Source organism: Miniopterus natalensis, chromosome 13 (genome assembly GCF_054644295.1).
Source record: "Miniopterus natalensis isolate mMinNat1 chromosome 13, mMinNat1.hap1, whole genome shotgun sequence".
Lineage (NCBI taxonomy): Eukaryota > Metazoa > Chordata > Mammalia > Chiroptera > Miniopteridae > Miniopterus > Miniopterus natalensis.
Window position 1 is genome coordinate 16,961,668 of NC_142093.1, and position 21,892 is coordinate 16,983,559.

At 40.2% G+C, this 21,892-nt stretch overlaps 1 protein-coding gene across 2 annotated transcripts in view; it reads right to left on the reverse strand.

Annotated features, from left to right (window-relative positions):
• STRN (striatin) overlaps nt 1–15,551 on the reverse strand; it is a 69,527-nt gene extending 53,976 nt beyond the window's left edge. For both annotated transcript variants that reach the window (XM_087823474.1, XM_087823473.1), the window contains exon 1: nt 15,324–15,551. In XM_087823474.1, coding sequence (XP_087679600.1) covers nt 15,324–15,551 — 228 coding nt within the window. The remainder of the gene's footprint in view (nt 1–15,323) is intronic.
• Nucleotides 15,552–21,892: the final 6,341 nt, after the last annotated feature.

The window sequence follows — 21,892 nt, forward strand, 5'->3', positions numbered from 1 at the left end:
CTATTCACTGCTATACTCCCAATGCCCAGAACAGTCACTTGCATGCAGCAGATGCCCGATAAATATCTGTTAAATTAATTAAACAGCTTCATAAAGAGCAAGTAAACAGTATAAGGTCATATACCCTAAGTGCCAAATGACAGAGCAAGTACTAAAAATAGAACAATCACTAAAAACTAAGGGTATCCAAAACTCTTCATATTGGAAACAGGACTTAAGCTAAATTTGAATAAAGAACCTATAAGCCTGAAGAGTAATAGCAACTACAAGGTAATGAAAGGACATTCCAGAATGTCCTTCTAAACAATGATTAAAAAAAAAAGTAGACATGGCTTATATGCAAAGCAAGATTACAACACTATTTTGGTTTAGAAAGAGTGCCCTAACAGGTAGGAAATATAAACAACCTAATCATGGAGAGATGTGAAACACACTATACGCAAAAATAAAAAAGGGTGCTTGAACAAATCAGTATTTTTAGAAGCTTGAGAGGCAATACTGTGTAGAATACCTTGGCAAAGGGAGAGGCCAGAGGTAAAAAATTAGGATGGCCCCTACTGCAGTCACCCAGATAGGAGGTGATGAGGGTCTGGGCCAGGGTAATAATAGCATTGGGAATTAAATGATTACAACTGGAATTAAAACATTACAGAGTTTATAAAATCAGATAGATGGCTAGGAGAGAACCAGAGAATGAAATATTCAGTGAAAGCACAATCTAGGTTGCTAGAAAATGTAAAAGAGGGGCTAGGTTTGAAAAGAAAGGTCAGCGTGGTTTGGGAGAAGAATTTTAGAAAGGATGACTGAGTTTCAAGTGGTAAGTCACCCAGGTAAAGACATTAGTAAAAAATTCTACAAGTAGAATTATAACTGTGGAAAAGCTACAGACTAGCTAGAGATGTAATTTTACATCTAAACAAAAGGACTCAACTGTAGTGGAAGGAATTAAATCAGAGTAGCTACTGGAAAAAACAAAACACACAGTATAATCTGGCGAACAACTGAATAGAGGACTGAAACAAGATCACAAGAGTTTGAGAAATGAATAACCCAAAAAAGAGAACAAAGAAACAGGGAAAAGAAGATGAGATGAGTAAAAAAACCGAAGGTTGTAAATGTGGTCTGCACAGAGAAATTCGTAAGATAGAGTAAGGGACAGGATGACAGTGCCAATGGGTAAGAGCTGAGAAAGGGGTTTCTTCTGTTGTTACTATTGGTTGGTTGTTTTATTTTTTAATCACAAACAGGATTTATTTGTCACCATTAAATGTCTGAGTTTTAAACAGGTTCTTGGATTGGGGGATCATATCCATCAGCTCGTTCAACTTTAGAACCTGTCTCATTCCCAGTAGCTTTTCCAGAACTGCTACCTTCACCATGAAGCTCCATGGATTTTCCCAGTTCAAACTTGGGCTTCTTCAGCATTTTGTCTTTTCCAACAAAGACATCATGGAGCAGATAAATACAGTGGCAAGCCTTTTCTTTGTTTTTTCCAACGCTATCTGGAGTCAGTTTACTGACCACTTCTTTCAAATCATTTGCCTGCACCTCTCCGGTCCTAACTTCCATCATCTTCTGGATTTGGCGGACCTGCTGATGATGAGCATTAAGAGGTCTTCCAAATCCAATTGTTGTGGTTTTTAGGAAAACCAACAGAGAACAGATGAAGCAAATAACCACTGGTCTTGACATCAACGTAAGTTTCAATCATGGTCTGCATTTTTTGACCACGGAGCACATTTTGTCATGGGTAAGATCCATGCCGTGGAAATTAGTCAGACAGTTTTTGCCTTGAACATCCTCAGCAATTAGCTTGAATTTTCTAAATTCAACTTCATCATTCTGCATGCAGATCAGACAGGCTCACTTCAAAAACAAGACCCTTGAAACCATCAGATGTGACTTTGGTTCCTTGAGTTCTCATGACTACTGTTTTTCCAATATTTCTTATATTGAACATAGCTGATGCTTTCACATCACACCAACCTTTCTTAGAAAATGGATCGACCACTTTCTTCTTGGCTCCCCTTTTGCCACCTTTTGTAAGGCACTTGGTTCTTGCCCACCACCATGGTGCTGCTCAGGGAGCCAAAAGGGCTAGTTGGTTAGTTTTCAAATGCGGAAAACTAGAATAGCAAAAGTAGATATTACCATTGGCATAATGGACTCAGTTCTATCTGAAGTTAAGAATCATTGCCAGATTACAAGCTACATGTGAGGTAAAGCCACATCTGCCTGTTTTTCACTGTATCTCCAGAACCTAGGAGAATGCCAGGTATTCAGTAAGCAACTAATATCACAACCAAAAGCCTTATAAGCAAAAGCATAAAATTTTTTAAAATTCTCAATGATAAATTTTCTATGAAGTTCTGGCAACTTTAATATTTCCATATTTTAGAGTTTTTGTGCTTCTTCTCACTTAGCTGGCTAGCTATCAGGATCTAAAAAGGTAAACTTTAACTTTTGATGAAAAGAAGCAAGCTTAGTGATACGAAAATCAGAAGTTTCATTCTAAATTCAATAATTGAGGTGTTTCCATTTTATTATTTAAAAAAGCAGTTTTAAAAAGTTTTAAAAATCACAATATATAGGTAACGCAACTACAAACGATCAGAAACGTAGAATGCAAAATAATTATATTTTATTTAAAATAAGATTTATCTTTATAGAAAAATATTCGATTTGCTCTCTATTAAGAAGGAATAGAAATGTGTATAAAATTTGAAGGTATGGGCTTTAGAAAAGAAAAAAAGTTACAGGACTCTGCTGATTACAAAGCTTTTTAGTACATGATGCCAAAGACATTTCTTGGCAGTCCATATTTAACACACAAAGGGAAAAGAAAACAAACCTATACTCACAACTACCAAAACCCAAGCATCATTTGCTGCCACTAACATCAAGCTGCAATTATGAAGCCAGTGGCATCCCTGAAATGAGCTCTGTCAGAATGACCTGGCAGGGCCCAGGCAATGCTCTACACACAGAATGCAGATACTACTTACTCTAAAAGGCTCTTTCCAGTGGAAGTCATAAGGCAGGACTAGCTAGCAGCAAGAAAGATAGGCTGTCCTGTATATAGCAACATATATTATACATTTACTACAAACATTGTAAATATCAAAGATGTTGGAACATAAGACTTACCCTTAAGGACACAATTTAGCTGAGAGACAGAACATACATATACAGACATGTATTTAATACATAATCAGTAACAACATAGCCTAATATATGATTCATTCAAGAGCCATTTATTAAGCAGCTACTATATGCTAGTCACTCTGCTGGACTTTAGGGAAATAAAAACACCTTTAAGTGACTCACAGTCTAATGAGGAAACAACCATACTAAGTATGAGATAGGGTATAATTGAGGTATAGTACAAGTTCTCACCACTCCTCTCTTAACCAACCCTGTGGATTAACCAGTATTCTCTAGTCCCTTTGTAAAACACTGCCCAAAGCCCAGGACATATTAAATATTCACACCTAGAGTATACTATTCTTTAAAGTTCACCCATACACTTTGGTTCCCACAGAAGAGCTGCATAAGATCACCAAAAGTCAACTGGTTTCCTCCCAAACCTGTTTATGTCAGTTGCACTTGTTATTTTGATAATTCAATTAAATACTATACAAGCCAATAAACATGAGTATGAAGAAAAAGACTAGGCTGAATGTTTCGGAAAGTCAAGACAATAAAAAAGAGATCTACTAAAAATATAGCTGTCAAATTAGATGTGGGTGAAACAACTGTAAAAGATTGGGAGAAAGGTGATAAAAATCTAGGATTTTGCACTCAGTGAGCTTTACTCGAGAAAAACTAAAACCAGAAATCATAAACAATTGTACTATGTATTATTGTATGTATGACAAATGCGTTGAAATTGTAGCCAATTCAAGAATGTCAACACAGAACTCCATTCAGCATTCTTAAAAAAAAAAAAGTGAAGGGTCAGTGGGCTTGGTCTTAGATTGGCAAATGATTATGCATTTATATATATTTAATTCACTGCCCTACCACCAGTCTGGATGGTGTTGGATAACAAAGCTTCTCTCTTATATATACAAGCGAGAAACTTCATTGTGTCTGGAGTTTTCCCAAAGAAAGTAAACTGAATCTTTGGAAGATCATTAGAAATTCATCAGACAACAAGAGAGAGGAAAACATCCCAGCCCTGTACACTGACTCAGAGCATGAGAACAAGAAAAATGTCAAAATATTTCCTTCTACTTACCATGCCCAGGCCTATCACTCCAACTTTTCTAATGGCAAATTATTTAACTTCATATCTATAAATTAAGGAATGACTACTAATACCTACCACATATAGTTTTACAAAGTTTAAAATAGATCATACATGTAAAGTGTTTAGCACTGTACCTGGCAAATGGTAAGTGCCCAATAAGTGAAACTATTACTGTTTCTGGGGGGTAAAGAAGAAAGGAAAGAGAGAAAACAACAGCAAAAGTACTGGGTTCAATTACTGGCACCACAGTACCATCCTCCCCGACTAACTCTACTTTTCAAGTTCAGTAAGTATGCTGACCCGGATCCACCGGCTCCTCCTTACTCCCTCCTTTTAGCTCTACCATATATGAATCCACATTCCTCGGGAGCAGGTTTTAGTTGTGCCTATAATTAAGATCCTTTGCTCACTACTTAACCTTCTCATTTAGGAAGCATAAACAAAAAAATGAGAACAAGTCTGGGCTGTAATTTTCCACCAGGTGAAATTGGTATCACCCTTGTGGAATCTGACATCGTGTTTATTTCTCCTAACTAGATATGCTGGTACTGGGTCCAATTTCTGTCACATGTAAATGAGTGCTAATGGAACCTGTGTGCAGAGTAATGAAACACTCCCCCGGCCCTTTCCTTGGATCTCTATAGTGCAGTAATGCCAAGAACCTATTCGCCACACCCAAGATACCTATTCTACCCAAACTTATGCAATGTTTCCCAAAGATTGCCTTAATTCCAGGGCTTCTACTCCCTTATTTTTCTTCTCATGCTGTCTCCAAATATCTACTCATTTTTCCTCCTGCCATACTGCTTCTAGCCAACTCTATAATAACTTTTCCTTCTTACATATCAGTATTTTCTAATATTCCATCATCTTGTTCAGATAAGGTACTTTTACAATAAAGGTTAAACAGCATTTAGTCTGCCCCGCAAAAATAATTTAATTTCCTCAAATACCTTACTGCATAAGAGCAAAGAAAGACAAGGTTAACATAGTATTCTGTTCAAATATAGCATATGTATAACAGACAGGCTAAGAATAACCTAATAACCAAAGCACTACACAAACTGATATATGATCAATAAACACAAACTACATTAAAAATATATATACAGAACTTAATTAGGCTATTCCCAGGGTAAGCTGAAAAAGATCCAAATTTGCAGACTTTTTAAAAAACAAACAGACATTTCAGTATTCCTTACACAAAAATAAATAAAATTAAAATAGAGTTATACACTGTTAAATAATTTTGAGGAATACAAATTGTTAAAGACTTTCCTGAGCCCCTTAAAAAATTATTCTACTTGAAGAAAAACTTGAAATAAGTGGTAAGAATTTACTTTAAATGATGACAACTATTCACAGCATACTTAATCATCTAAATAATATAATTCACTTGGCTACTTCAGATCAAAAGCAGCTTCACAGGACCAATTAAAGGAGATGATATAGTATGGTGAACAATGCCCTGGCCTGGGTTCTAAACTAAATCCATACCAACTCGTAGAGTGAGCTAAGACAAATCACTTCAACTCTCTGGCCCTAACTACTAAAACAAGGGATGAGACTACCTAAATTCTGAGGTCTCTCAGGAGGTAAAATATTCTTAGTTCAATGAAGGGGATAGAAAAGTGAGAGTAGAGATACGGGAGAAGGCATGTGTGTGTGTGTTGTGTGTATGAGTGTCTCTGTCCTAGTCAACCCTAGGATTCTACAATTACAAATGCTAAAATGAAGACTACAGATAATATACATCCTTTAGAAATTAAGAACATTACTGTGTGCAGTGCAATTTCTCCCTTCTGTCTCTGCTTCCCCCTTCTCTGTCTCTTCTTTTCTTCTATCCCTTCCCCCAACTTCTCTCTCTTGCCTCAGGATTCTCTCCCAAACTCCAAACTTTCCTCCATTACTATCTGTAGGCCTCAATGCTTACAAACTATTACCACCTACTACTACTATCTCTGGCCTGCCCCCAACTCCCAATATAGTCAGTTTATTGTCCTTAACCACTAATAATAGGGCAAAGAGAATGTAATTAGCTACTACACGAAATGAATCACTGAAACCAATTCTTGGTTTATAAAATTTGATTTAAATAAATAATACAATCAAATGCATTCTGTCCATAGAAATTTCAACCAACAAGAGCAAACCACTTACTGGACATCTATTATGGGTAATATACTTTTCATAGTTTATCTTTTTTAAAACCTTACAACTACTCTCCTTGGTGGGTGTATTATCATCCACAATTTACAAATAAAAATAAAGCCCAGAAAAATTATAAATCACAAGTGATGAAACTATTGTTAACATCATAATCAATTAGCTAATATTAATAATAGGAAAGGAGCAAAGGGAAGGCCAGACATTGTGTAAGCGTGGTCATCTGGACAGTTTCACCAGGAAGCTGAAACTTCACACTCCCAGGAAACCACCAATCCATTCCCTGCAAATCACTGGGGGAAGAGGTCCAACAAAGGGGAAGATGGACACATGGGCAGTGAAGTCAGGGTGATGTTGGGCAGGTGCTTACCTATCAGTCTAGCCTGGGGAACAATAGATTGGCTAGGCGGTGGAACCACTGCAAGCACAGGAAATCCTGAAGGATTCACTGGTTAAGCTCCTAGTTAAAATCCCCAAAGAAACTTTCTCTCTCTTGTTCCTCTTGCTTTGCTCCTGCTTCCTTGCACTCACTTGTTTCATGATCTGCACTAGCCCACCATGTGGCCCTAGGCCATGCAGACCCCAAATGCATGGACTTCAGCTGGGAACACAAGCTAACCTAGGCAGATGCTGGGCTGCACTGGACTGGACTTTAATATGAGCAAAGACTCTGGGCTGTGGCTTTAATTCTAGCTCTACTGAAGATGAAATGGGACTTTTTCCATGGCGGAACAGAGGGAGATGGGAACTTGGAAGGGAAATCCCTTAACCTTCCATCATCAATAAAGCTTTCCATGACACCTCATCCTCCCATTGGGCCTCAGGAAATTCTTGGTGCTGCGGCACCCCAAGAAGCCTACTTCCACCAGAGACAGGTAGGGACACGGAGGACTGCCCACCAATAACAGTATGACCCACACTTTCCACAGCCAAATTATGATGGTCAATAGATTGTTTTGTCCAAATGGCCATCAAAGCAAGAAACTCCAAAGATCCTAATGGCAATTTTACTTCTAATGACCTGAATACCACTAGTAACATTCGTAAATCAAGAAGTGTACCTGAGATCAACCAAGCAGATAGTAAGCTGAAAAAGGGAAACCAGTCCAGATTATTTGGACTTTCAAACACCTTTCAGAGACTGACTATTGAAGGGGTTTGTTTTAAATTCTGCTTAAATTACCAAGATTTCGGAGAAAAGTTGTAGGTCTTCCTCTACCACTGGAATTCAATGAAAAGTGGACTTAGATAGTATGTAATATTTAGGGCTAAATAGGCATATCCCTTGATAAAGAATTTCTAGCAGTGGTATTTATCCCCAGATAATTAATGGGGCCATTCTTATATGTCAGTTTTGGAAAGTAAGACAAGAGAAATCCACTTCCAGTAATGGTGATTTGAAATAACTCCCCTACTGAAAACAGATAAAAATTCTGGATAAAATATTTTTACAATCATCTTAAAAAGCAAAGCTGGTAAGATAGTAAGGAATTGTTTGGTTAAAACTGAAGAGAAAATGGGAACCTAGTGAGGTAGGGAACAAAAGCACTTCTGCCCTTTGAGTGCTGGCTAATCAGAACAAATCTGAACTTTAGTTTGGACAGTCCTGCAGGACTGAAAAAGGCAAAAGTCAAAGACCAGGGCCACACGGAGCAGGGGTCTCATAGGAGATATACCGCACATTTTACTAAGACCCTAAAGGGCTTATACGCTCAAAGCAAAGGGGAAACAGATGTAAATTGGCCCTCGAATATATTCACAATGAAAATATGCATCACCTGGGTGGTCCAAAACTTCAAGCAATGAATTTGCTTTAAAGTGGTTCAATCCAAGCAATGCCTCCAGATACCTACCAGAAGCAAATGCAAAACCTTTCTGAAGAAGCTGTCTTTCTTTGAGACCTCAGATTAGTCTTTATTTTTTCAGGGACAGTGAGCAGCACACCATGATAACTATGCATACCAAAAAAAAATACAAGTCATCAAAGAAAGAATCAGCAAAAACAACAGATCACAGAGAGGGACCTCCAAGATTGCACATATAGGCAGAAGAGACACCAACTATAAAATAAATATACTTACTAGGTTTAAAAAATAAAAGACAACTCTGAAAATATCTACAGGGAATAAGAAACTATTAAGAAAAGATACCACAGATTTTAAGAAGAATTAAACTGACTTTGAACAATAACCAAAATTACAAACTCAGAGGAAAGCTTTAAAAAATTAAGAGTCAACTGAAAAGAAAATTAATGAACTAGAAAATAAATCAGAATAAAGCATGTACAGATAAAAAGATGTAAAATAAAGAGCAGATAAAGAAGGCCTAAAATACATGTAATCAGAGATCCAAAGGAAAAGAGAACAATATAGAAGAGAAATCCAAAGAGATGATGAATGATTATTTTACAGAACTAATCAGATGCCAATCCACAGATTCAAGGAGCCTAACAAAGTCCCAAATAAAATAAAAAGAAATCTAAACCCTTACACATCATAACAAAACTATAGAACACCAAAGTCAAAATAAAATCTTAAATAAGCTAGAAAACAGGAGAACATAGTAAAATCTCCATGCCTGTTGCTTTAAATTTAAAAAAGTGAGACTTGGCCAGAGTGGCTGAGTTGGTTGGGGCATCGTCCCAGACACCAAAAGGTGGTGGGTTCGATTTCTAATCAGGGCGCAGGTTCAATCCTGGGTCGGCGGAGGCAGCGCATAGATGTTTCTCTCTCTCCCTTCATCTTTCTGAAATCAATCAATCAATAAAAGTGATTAAGTAAGCATTAGTGACTGAGAAGGTTGTAAGGCTAAAACAAGATAATGTACTTGAAAATTTTTTTTAAAAATCTGGAGATTTAAGTGAAAGAGCTTGGTCAAAGCCTATTTCATTCTTGGTCATTTAATCTCTCTCTGGGGCCTCACTTTACCCGCAAAAGAAGAATGTAGCTGATTATTTCCAAAGTTCACTCAGTTCAAAGATTACTCTATCATTTTTATCTCTCAGCCTGAGGGAGGTGATTCAAATTATGGTATTCTATTGCCTAAAAATAAAATGCTAGCTATTATCAGAAAGAACAGAAACACAACAGAAATTATATCCCAAATTCTATAAAAAGCCATCCATATCTGGATACTAAGAGAAGTGTTAAAATCGCCAAACTATGTATGTAAAAAATGAAAAGAACAACTAAAGCAGTTCTCAATCCTTGTTGCATATTAGGACTACCAAGCAGTCGAAAAATATTAATGCCAGGGGCCCTAATTCCTACAATTCTGATTTAATTGGTCTGGGACAGAGCTCAGGGAATTGATATTTTAAAAGTTCTCTCAGATTATTCTAAAGTTGCAGCTAAAGTTGAGAAACACTAAACTGAAGTGACAAATATTAGGATACGTTTCAAAAGAGTAAAACCTTTATAATCTTTCCCAAAATATAATTAAAGATTATAAAATTATCAAGGATGACTAAAATTAAAAAATGAACCTGTTTACAGAATTACACCATACCATAATGGGGTTCACCTGTTCCAATTGTAACGGTCCAAATAAAACCAAAAATTCGTTTTATAGAGTGGTTAGTAAATGCATACAATTTGTTATCCAAGAAGTCATGCATAGTTAAGAAAAACACACTCTGAAATGTTTATAGAAATTTCAAGATAACAGATACACAGTGGGTTATTAAGTATAGCAAGTACATTTGAAGTATATTATCAATGTTTTGAGGCTGACTCCTATTAAATGTCCCTTAGTGCCACCATCAGACCCAGAATATTATACTTCCTGGTTCTGGATGGCACTACATGGTCCAGCCTTAAAAGGGCTCATAACTGAAGATTGTGCTTTTCTGTAGAAACAGGAGATACACGAATTTCACATCGTGCACTTGGTGCCATTTATTTATTCAGACCTTACTTTGGGTTATGTACCCCAGGCCTCTGCTAGATACTTTAAAATACCTTTTAATTCTCACACAGTAGTTTATTATGCTCACCTTACACACAAGGAAACTAAGGTTCTGAGAGGACAGAAATAAGGCAAAGACGTATTTCTGGCATAAAATAATAAGTCTTAGTGCAAAGATTTAAATCCAGGCCTAGGCCATGCTGCCCTTCACTGTCATTGTGAATAAAATTACAATAATAACAAAAAATAAACTGTTATTTTAAGTGTCTACTTTGTACATTTAAGTGCCCAGTAAATCTCAACAGTCCCACGAAGATGTTCAGTCGAAATAATTTTGATACTTGACTTCCTTTTCTCTAAGCTCACATCCTATCTCCTCCAGCATATCTTGCTGATTCTACCTTCAAAAATGTATTCAAAATCCATAATATTTTGAGTATGTATCCAAATATATAATCCCATATCTCGTTACTGCCACAAAGAGCCTACTAACTAGACTCTGATTTTTCTACCCTCATCTCCCCTCCAAGTCTATTGTGAATCCCTGCAAAGGGTTCCATTTAAAGATGTTGTCACTCTTTAGTTCAACACATTTCAATAGTCTGCATCTTGAGGTAAATTCTAAAGTCCTTACCATGGGCAAGACTCAGTACCTCTGATACCATTTCTTCTATTCTCCTCTGCTCCACCCACACTTGCCTCATTCATTATTCGTCCAGCATTCCAAGTGTTCCTTCCCCCTACTGTTCCCGCTGCCTCGATTACTCTCTTCAGATCACCTTTTCTGGTCTTTCTCGAGGGGCATCTTATCAGTGAAGCTTTCTTCTCCACTCTACCCTCCCAAGCACTCCACAGTCCACTTACCACACTTTATCATAGCACTTACTACCATCTAATGTTTTAAGAATGCATTTGTTTATTACTGCTTGTCTTCTACCATGATTTAAGCTTCATGCAGGTAGGATCTGTTTTAATCATTGCTGTTGCCCCGGTGCCTAGAATGGGACCTGGCATGAAGTAGGCACTTGAAAAACATCTGTTGAATGAAAATATGAATCACTGATGCCAAAATCCAAATTCATAAACACTCTAGTATCAGCATCCACACCATATTTCCTAATCATAACTTAACCTTTTTCACAGTTCTAGCATTTCCAGGTAAATAGCACAGCCTCCCCCTACCACACACACACACACACACACACACACACACACACACACAAAATGTAGGGCAATAACTTTTATTTTCTATTTACATTCTTGCTTTCCTGTAATTTTTAAATACTGAGCCTTAGGTTCTCATTACCTCATAAAGTTCTTTTTTCCTGCTCTTTTCTCCACTCACTGCTAAGCTCTTCTGTGCTATTCTAAGAAAATTTAAATCCCCAAAATGATAAACACTGATTCTTCTGCATTTTGTTTGTTCTATCACTCCGACTAGATTGCATGTTTCTTTGAGGTTATCTAGTTCAACGTGTCTCACCCAGAAAATCCTTTAAATGTTATGTATGGGTGTGGTTCAGCAGTTGAGCATCGACCTAGGATCCAGGAGATCAGGGTTCGATTCCAGGTCAGGGCACATGCCCGGGTTGTGGGCTGCAGCTGATCAACGACTTTCTCATCATTGATGTTTCTCTCTCTCTCTCTCTCTCTCCCTCTCCTTTCCTCTCTCTGAAATCAATCAAGATATATTTTAAAAATAAAATAAATAAATAAATAAATAAATGTTATATATCCCATCTTCAATTCCTTTCACAAATATAAAGCTCAGTAATAATTTTGGCCATTCTTTTCTCATGAATTATCTTATCTGCATGGTGTGGTGAGGGGGATTACCACAAAAGTAAAATGGGCAAGGGAGAAAAAAATGACACTAAGTTTTTGGTATGATGTGACCAGTTCCTTACTCTCAAGATCTGAAAGAGTGAGGAAGTGATGAAGGCAGGCCAGGTAGACAGATGAGAGCTTGGATTGCCTTTCACAATCTTGCCCTGGCAATTTGAAAGAGCAGGACTAACAGGTTCCTGAAGAGACAAATTGGAGTTAATCTTAAAGGTATTTTTCTCGACTCTGCTGTTAATGACTTGAGAAGAGATTTAAAAATTAAAAGGAAGACACCAAGTACTTCAAGTTTCATCATCATTCATTCAACTCTACTTCCTAATATTTGTCTAGGAAAATTCCAATGACAAAAGAAAAATGAAGGGCTACGTTGAATTTAATGATGTTGTTGTAAAGAAATGACTTGGCAAAGCAGGGGTGGGGGGGTGGGGGAAGACATCCATAATACTGTCAACAATAAGTAAAAATTTTAAAAATGATTTTTAAAAATATGTTTTAAATAATGCTAATAAGGGAGTCAAAGACCACAGGTTCCTGCAAACTGTCTCCCCCCAAAATACATAATACTTGCTCTGTTTGGAAAATATGACACATTTTTTTAAGTTTCTCCATGGATGTTTAATTTGAGCACAACCCAAAAGGTACTGTAAAAATGTAGTGTCCTTCTCTTACCCTTTGAGACAGCATGGATTGACCTGAAGACTATTATACTAAGCGAAATAAGCCAGTTAGAGAAAGACATATATCACATGATCTCACTTATAAGTGGAATCCAAAGAACAAAATAAAATGGTGAACAAAATAGGTGCAGAGGTATGGATGCATCAAACAGAATAGAATAATAGATCTGGGGGGGGGGGTGTTGGGGGAGGGGACAGGAAGCGATTAACTAAAGAACATATATGTATATATGCATAACCCATGGACACAGACAAGAGCATGGGGAAGGCCTGGGGTGGGGTGGGGGTTGGGTGGAAGGGAGCAAAAAGAGAGAAAAGGGGAGACACGTGTAATAACATCAACAATAAAATTGAATTAAATTTTAAAAAAAGTAGTGTCCTTAATATAATGAGCACCAGTGGAAAACCTACCTTAAGTTTAATATTTGCCATAAATAATCCAGGAACTTGTGTGTACATATAAAATTGAAGAGTGGCTACAGTTACAGGTAAATTAAAAAGTTTAAACAGTGGGGTGGAGGGAGACACGGGGGTGAGATGGGTTGCAAATTCCCAAGCTTCCACAGGTAGGAAGGTAAGAATTGTTTTCTTGTTTGTTTTTGACCAAATTAGTGTGACTTATCTTACATTCCCTAAACTGGAAAATAAATTCAAATTTAAGTGGTTACATATAAAAATCATTCTCCACACAGTACATTAAAGTAAAAGCCTACCTTTATCACTTCCTTGAGGTCTGAAATCCACAAGCTTCATTATGGAATTTATTGCTAAAGGTGAATTACCAATAAATGTGAATGAAGCATTAAGTCTGCTGGTTACTATACAGACATGGTCAGATTCATTATGAGAAAAACTACAAATATCAAAAGGCCAGATACTAAAGCAACACAACAGTAGGAATGAAAAAGCTGTCAAGGGATATAAACATAAAGAATCAGAAGGTATCTTAGAAAATATGGGTGACTCTCATTTTATTCAACTCCTCCCGGAGGCCTTCCCTAACCACTCCATCTAAAATAGCCACCCCTATCACACTCTATTCCCGTTCCCTGATCTATTCTTCTCATAGCAGTTGCCACTATGGGTCAGTAGTCTACAGAGCTGCATTTGCTGATTGCCTCCCAACTAAAACGTAAGCTCTATGAGGGCAGAGGCTTTGTCAGTTTTGTTAACCCCAGGACCTAGAGGCACACAGCTAGCACTCAATAAATGTACTGAATAAATAGCTGATGAAACTGAAGTTCAGAGAGGTTAAAGGAGTTCCTCAAGGTCACAGAGCTAGCAGCAAGCCCAGCCCATACTATAACCCTGTCTACTTGCTCTTTCCATTGCCACCTGCACTACCCCAAACGAGCTGATTCCAGCACAGATTCTATTTAACAGATGTCTCCTTTTCTTTTAAGTGCCAAAGAAAATAAATGTTACCAAAAAAAGTAACACACTGGGTAGCATTTTAACTTTAAGTGTTTCACCAACCAAAACCATACTCAAATTTCATTAAGCATACAGGATTGGTCAATAAAGCACAGCCACCCATAGTTCTTAAGTTCCTTGTGAAATTGGTGTCTGGCTTGGAAGTTTTAAGAACAGCCACTTACCAACTCAGAATGGCCTGTAAAGTATCAGCCTCACTTTCATTCTTCTAAGAGCCCACAACAGCTCCTCCCTGGATATACTTTACCTTGATGATTACGCAGGAAATGTAACCAGCTTTAAAGCCCCTTTTAAAGTAAAAGTCCATCTCACAAAACATTGAACATAAAATTAACCCTCGGGAAGTTTTAGACTCCGAGAGCAGGAAACCATCTCTGAACTATCATCTGGCTGTGATCATCTAGGTCCTTCATTTAAAATCCATGAATCTGAAATACCTAAAAGAAACGCGGGAGGGGGTGAGGGAGTGGGAAGGGGAGAAGACACATTGACATATGAAAAAAGAGCTGATATTCCTAGCGACACTTTCCCCCAACATCAGCTTCTCGCCCAAAGTCAAGGCCTCCCGGACGCGGCTTCTGCTGCCGCCCGTGACCACCTTCCTCCCGAGAAGCCTGCCGCCCGTGCCCACTGCGGGCGCGCCTCTGCGCGGGCACCGAGGACGGAGGCTGGCTCGGCGGCGTTCAAAACTACTGTTAGCCCAAGTAGCACGCGGAAAGGGAAGACCTAGAATGTGGACGGCAACAGAGTTGAAACGAGACAGAGTTGAGAGAAGGAAGGAGCCAACGACAAGCAGCGGGGGGGTAAACAACGCATCACGGCCGGAGTGGGAACCCGGGTCAAGGAAGTGGGGTCGGCCAAAGGCAAAGGTGAAGAGGGGAAGGGGGCAGTTCTGGGTGGGACGGGTGGGAGCAAAGGGGAGGGGACCGGCGAGGCAGGAGCAGGGGGAGGGGGAGAGGGGGAGGGGAGGGGGAAGGGTCCGGGGCGGGGCGAACGGGAGCGAGGAGGCGGGATGAAGAGGGCCCGGCCAGGAGGGTCGTTACCTGCAGCTCCGCCCGCTCCACCTCCCACTGGGCTCTCTCCACCTCGAAGCGGGCCCACTCGTGCTGCAGGAAGTGCAGGATCCCCGGAAGGCTGTACTGGGCACGGGCCGCCCCCGCCGCAGCCGCCCCGTCCCCGGCCGCCTCCGCCAGAGGCCCGAGCCCCTTGGCACCGCCGGCGCCCGGGTGGTTGTTGCTGAAGAAGACGCCGGGTCCCGCCTGCTCGTCCATGGCGGCCGCAGAGAGCCGGTGAGCTGCCCAGCGCCCAGCAGCGGAGGCAACGGCGGCGGCCAGCAGCGCCTCCTCCGCCCTCCGCCGCTCCCCGCCCACACCCCAGTCAGCAGGGAGCAGCCGCCTCGGCGCGGGGGCCGGCCGAGCCCGGGACGGGCCGGGAAATGGGTCAACTGCGGCGCGCGGGCGGCGCGGGGCTTGCTGGGAAATGTAGGCGCGGGGCGGGGCGGGCGCCGCCGAGGCGGCCTGTGGGGCGGCGAACGGCCGCTGCGCGCCCGCGGCCCCGCCCGGCCCGCGGCGGCGGGGGGGCCCGAGCGGCGCGCGGGTTTCCTCTGGGGCGCGGCGGGGCGCGGCGGGGCGCTCGGGTCCCTCGGGTCCCTCGCACGCGGAAGTGCGCGGGCGGCGCCCCGCTGCGCACCCACACGCGGAAGTTCCGGGGCCGAGCCGCGCACCTTCGGGCGGCTTCCTGGCCGTGCTGCGGAGCCAGCGAGCAGAGCGGCTTCGCCGGGCTGGGCCCCGTCCCGCGGGCCCGCCTCGGGGCGCTGCACCTGGACGCTCCGTGCTGCGGGGCGCCCGTCGCTGCCGCGCCCCCTCCCCCTCGGGGCGCAGACCTGTTGCCGGGTCGGCTCCCTCCCTCCCGGGCTGTTGACACGCCGCGCGGAAGTCGCCTTGTGGTTAATCTTGCAGGAAATCTTTTTAGTTTCAGGTATCCGAGGCGATGGTATTCCGGTCTCCCTTTTCCTACCTTATTCCCGCGCAGCTTTTACTCAGTTCAAGTCAGTTCAACAAAGACTTGATTGTCGGGTGTGTGTGGCGGGGCCGTGCGGATGAAGGGCCCTCCCTGCCCCGGGCCTCGGCGGTGCCGGCGCCGCTCCCTCGCTCGGCCGGCTCCCGGCTTCCCGCGGGTCGCCTGCAAACTGGCAACAGTGCCCTTTCTTTCCACTGTTTCTCTGAAAAGTCATCCCCCGGAGTCCCCCGAAATTGTCACTAGAAGTTCCTTCTACAACGATAATGAAAGGAACACACTTGAAAAACTATATAACAAGTGAAGATGAAATTAAGCCTTTGTTTAGGCTTCATAACAAGTTATTTGTATTTCTTTTGTTTTGTGGGACGGACTTCTGACATAGCAGGTGTGATGGCCATGAAAAAGCTTAAAGATGCGGGCTGGCGAGTGACAGGCCGGGGAAGGACGTCCCCCCCTTCCCGTGGCTGCTTGTGGAAAGGGCAGGAAACATTGTATCTGCTCCAGCTGCAAATGAAAGGGCAAGCTCTGTTCTCCCGCTTGTTGAATGTTTCTGTGTATTAATTTATTCTTTATTATAATTAAAGATTGATGCATGGCCAGATCCCCTGTGTCATAAGTATTTTGGTTGTTCGTGTCCTTTGAGATACTGCCCAGTCCTCTCATTTTACATCTCAAGAAACTGAAGTTCAAAGAAGTTGAGACTCGTCTACAATGAGGCTATTATTCGGGTACAGGGAAAAGTAGAAAGCAGTGTTCCTGACTGTTAGTTCGCCAGCCTCTCCGCTAACGTTGCCTCCTCTCTTATCAGACCTATAAGGATTCCAAGGGGACAGTATTGCATCAATGGCACTCTTGTTTTTATTGGAAGGGTTTAAATAATCTTGGAGGTTGTGAATGTCCAAAGCTATTTTTTCTCTAATAGAAGGCATGTTTGACAATTCGTTGAAATAAAGACACTATTAAACTAAGTGGTAGCTGTTAAAGAACCCATAAGCCCTTTAGCTAGACTCACCAGGAGAAAAAGAGCTCAAAATCAGAAATAAAAGAAGATACTGCAACGGTTACCACAGAAATACTAAAGATCATAAGAGACTACTCTGAACAATTGTGGGTCAAATTGGACAATGTAGAAGAAATGGATAAATTTTTAGGAACATACAACCTACCAAAACTGAATCATGAAGAAAGAGAGACTCTGAACAGACCTACTCCTAGTAAGGAGATTGAATCGGTAATCAGGGACGCTCAACAAAAAAGAGCCCAGGACCAGATGGCTTCACTAGTGAATTCTACCAAACATTCAACGAAAAGTTAATACCAATCCTCAAACTCTTCCAAAAACCAGAAGAGGAAGGAACTCTTCCAAACTCATTTACAAGCCCAGCATCGATCACCTGATAGCAACACCAGGCAGGCAAGGACACCACAAGAAAAGTATTAGAGGCCAATATCCCTGATGAAAACACATGCAAAAATCCCCAACAAAATATTAACAAAGCAAATTAAACAATACATTAAAAGGATCAAACGCTATGATCGAGTGGGTTTTATTCAAGAATGCAAGGCTGGTTTAACATCCAAAAATCAGTCAACGTGAAATAGCATATTAACAAAATGAAGAATAAAAATCGTGATCATCTGAACGATGCAGAAGAAGCATTTGACGAAATTCAACATCCACTTATGATAACAGAGCAGGTATAAAGGGAACATACCTCAACATAATGAAAGCCGTGTACGACGAGCCCAAAAATAACATCGTACGTAATGGTGAAAGCTGAAGGCTCGTCCTCTTGAGATCAGGAGCAAGACAAGGGTGCCCACTCTCGCTACGTTTATTCAACATAGGACTGGAAGTCCTAGCCAGGACAGTTAGGCAAGGAAAAGAAAGAAAAGGGATCCAAATTGGAAAGGAAGAAGAAAAACTCACTATTTACAGGTGACACGATCATATACATAGAAAACCATAAACACTCGTCAAAAAACTTAGAACTAATAAAGAGCTATCGAAAAGAGAATCACCCCATCTATAATTGCATCAAAAAGAGTAAAATACCCAGGGATGAATGTAACTGAGGTGAGAGAGATGTATGCTGAAAACTACAAGACATTAAGGAGAGAAATTGAAGACACAAGTAAATGTAAAAATATTCTGTGCTTATGGACTGGAAGAATTAATACTGTTAAACGTCTACACTACCCAAAGCGATCTACAGATTCAGTGCAACCTCTATCAAAACTCCAGTGACATTGTTCACAGCAATGGAGCAAACAATCCTCACATTTGTATGGAACCACAAAAGACCCCTGAATCTTTTTCCCCTTTGTGCTTATCCGTCTCTCACATTTGCTGTATTCAGCACGAATTACATTTTCTTAAGGAAACACTTAATAGCATATAACATATGCAGAAAAGCTCACAAGTGGCAAGTGAACACAGTGAACTTACAGACTGAACTATTCTATGTAACCGCCACCCAGATGGTGAAACAGAACGTGACAGGCACCCCAGAAGGCCCCTTTCAATGTATATCCTCAGACACTACAGCAAACATGTTTTTTTGGGGGGAAATATTCTAAAAATTTAATACCTAGAAAGGACATGACATTTATAGTTAGTTAAACCTAAATTTTATTCCCCACTCTAGTTTTCCAAATCTGGAAATCTTGGACAAATGTTTTAACTTTTTTCTGCTGCAATTCTCTCAATTTTAATATGGGAATAATATTTACCTTATAAAGTCACTGTGAAGATTAAATGAGAGAAGAAATGTAAATCCCCTAGCATAGTGCCTTTTATTGTAATAAGAGCGCACTCACAAGACTAACTGAAATAACACACGTAAAATTTAATTACAAGGGGCTCAGTATTTTTTCTTATTGCTTTCTCATACTGTTCAGAACTTTAATTCAGCAGTTAAAATAATCTTTTTAAACATTAATGTCTATGCCCAACCATAAGCCTCAGGCCTCAAGGTTATTGCTGATTTCCTGATCATACATTTTATAATTAATAAAGCCTGTGACACAAAAATAGTGTTCCCTTTCCAAGCACAGAGGGCAGCTGTCAAAATGTTGATTTATGTATCAGTGTACCCAGTTTAAAGTGAAAAATTGTGAAATGCTAATACGTTATTTAGATAATTGGAGTGTTTGCTATTTTTTGGTTTATGTGTGTGTGCTTTGTAGTGTGGGGAATCATAGTTCTACAAAATGGCAAATAATTCATTTCTATTTTTCATTAAAATGAGTGGCTATTTAAAAAGAAAAGTTCCAGATGACCTGGTATTTGGGTCTCCGACTGTAACTGCTCACAGAAAAGGATTCCAGTTGAACTGGCTCTTTCAGAATTATGCCAAGAAAAAACAAAAAGAGTGGAAAATTTGGCGAGGAGCTGGGATGAGTGGAACTTCGGGAGGGGAACATGCAGTAGCCAGTTTACCTTCCCCCCCTACCATCTGCCCGCTTCCTAATTTCCCCTCTCCTTTCTGCCTGCCCTGCTTCACAGGCCAGTCTCTGCTGCTCTGGTTCCTCAGCCTCCAAACTTACGCCTGAGATTCAAAGTCTGGTAATGACTGGGCTGGGGAAACAGCCAAACGCAAGTTGGGAAGTGAAGGAATTCTATTTCTGAATTTTTTCTCGGAGTCCAAGAATTAAATCTGCATCACAGTCTTGTGAGAAGATGGGAAAATAGCCTCTATCACTTACTATTATTACTACTGCTATTTTATTTAGGAAGAGTATGGTTGAAATGAGTTGCCTAATTTAAGTTTTAAAATTAAATTTTATTTAATGTACTTAAATACACTTAAATAAAATTTTAATATTGTAGTAGCTGATATTTGGAAAAATAAATACTTAAAATCTAAAATCAGGAGAGCTTTAACAAATGTAAATCCCTAGCACAGGGGGACGCTGAAATGGTAACAGCTCTGCAGCTTACACTTCTTTTGGAATATTGATGGTGAGCAACTTAAGATTCTATTTCTGTAAGCAAAGATAAACTGCTTTTGAACACTGTTTTCCTTTCTCCCCAACAACTCCATCTTTGCTTCTTAACTTTCTCTTTTAAAATTTCAAGTGAATGAAAGCTCTACTCAACAGATTGTTTTCTTTCTCTTATTTTTTCTTAAAATAACCATGGTGCCCCCATTTTTAAGGCAGGAACTAAATGTCAAACAATTAATGTAATCTCCATTGCATAAAAATACCTGGGGTGGGGGGAGAGGGGAATATTTTTATAGTGTGGCTACTCCTGCCAACTATGCAATAGAGACAATTTGTTTCCACGTGGAATCTTTTCTCAGCAGAAAACTCCCAATCTTCCTTTAGGCTTGAACTGCTCAGAACAGCAACCCCCAACTCCTGTCTGATAGTCCTTTAACATAAATTAAGTCAGTTCTCAGAAGAATTTAAATGTGCTACTTTTTTTTTTAATAAACATGGTGGGGTGAGGGCGGTGCATGGGGAGGGGCAGGGTTGGAATCTGGGCTTTGTCCCGGAAAAAAAGAAAAATCAATCAGGTTAAGGAGGCCCAGTACATTTTTGTTTTAATTTTTAAAGACCCGTGTTTTCTTAACTTTTTCAAGCAAGATTTCACTTATTTTGCAGGTACTACATTTCCCTCCCTCTGCTCTGCAGGCCCTCAGTATCCTACTGTTTGTTGTTCAACCCATGTTAATTTTAGCACTTGCAGTTCTGTGCAGTGGAAAATTCTGCCATTATCCGTGCTATCTCCTTTCCCAGATTTCCCCCAACTGCAGGACATGAAGTAACAAGAGGAGTGGTTTGAACCAGCTCATAGACACTTTCACATGAACTCATGATGTGTAACACTGTAACTAATGAGTATTCAAACTTAAGCAGCCAATACATTCATTTTCATTATAGGAGAAAACAGTAATTTAAATAATACAGTTTTTAGTATATAGCAATGACCAAATTAATGCTGCAACATTTTTATGAGGATGTAATCAGATTAAATGTGAAGCAAGAGTATACCTTAGCTAGAAGGTGGAATGGAGCTTTTAAAGCAAAATTCACACACCTTAGGATGAAAAATACACAGTGCATTTGATATCTTGAAAGAAGTCCAATATAGCTAACAATAAAGAACAAGGGGAAAGTAATAAGAATTGTTCTTTTTATAGCCAGTACTTATTGAGCATTTACTCAATTAAAATGATGCATTTTAATAGTGCGTTTAGATCCTTACAACACCCCATGAGGCAAGTACTAAAATTACCTTCATTTGACAGACAGGGACGTGACAAACAGTCATAGGATGAGGAGGTGAAGTAGGAGCCAGATGATGCAGGGGCTTGAGGGTTACCTTCAGGAATTGGTCTTCATGGTAAGGTACCTTACCTGAACTGAAGACTTTTCAGCAAGGTGTCAGATTTGAATTTAATTTCCATTTCTGTGTGGGAAATACAGTATAAGTCGACATTTCTAAATTGTTCTCTAAAGGTGAGGCACTATTTTAAGGTCCTTTGCAAGTATTAACTCATTTACCCCACAGCTACTCTGTGAGATAGGTATTATTATTGCTCCCGTTTTACAGATGCATAAACGGGCACAAAGAGGACAAGCG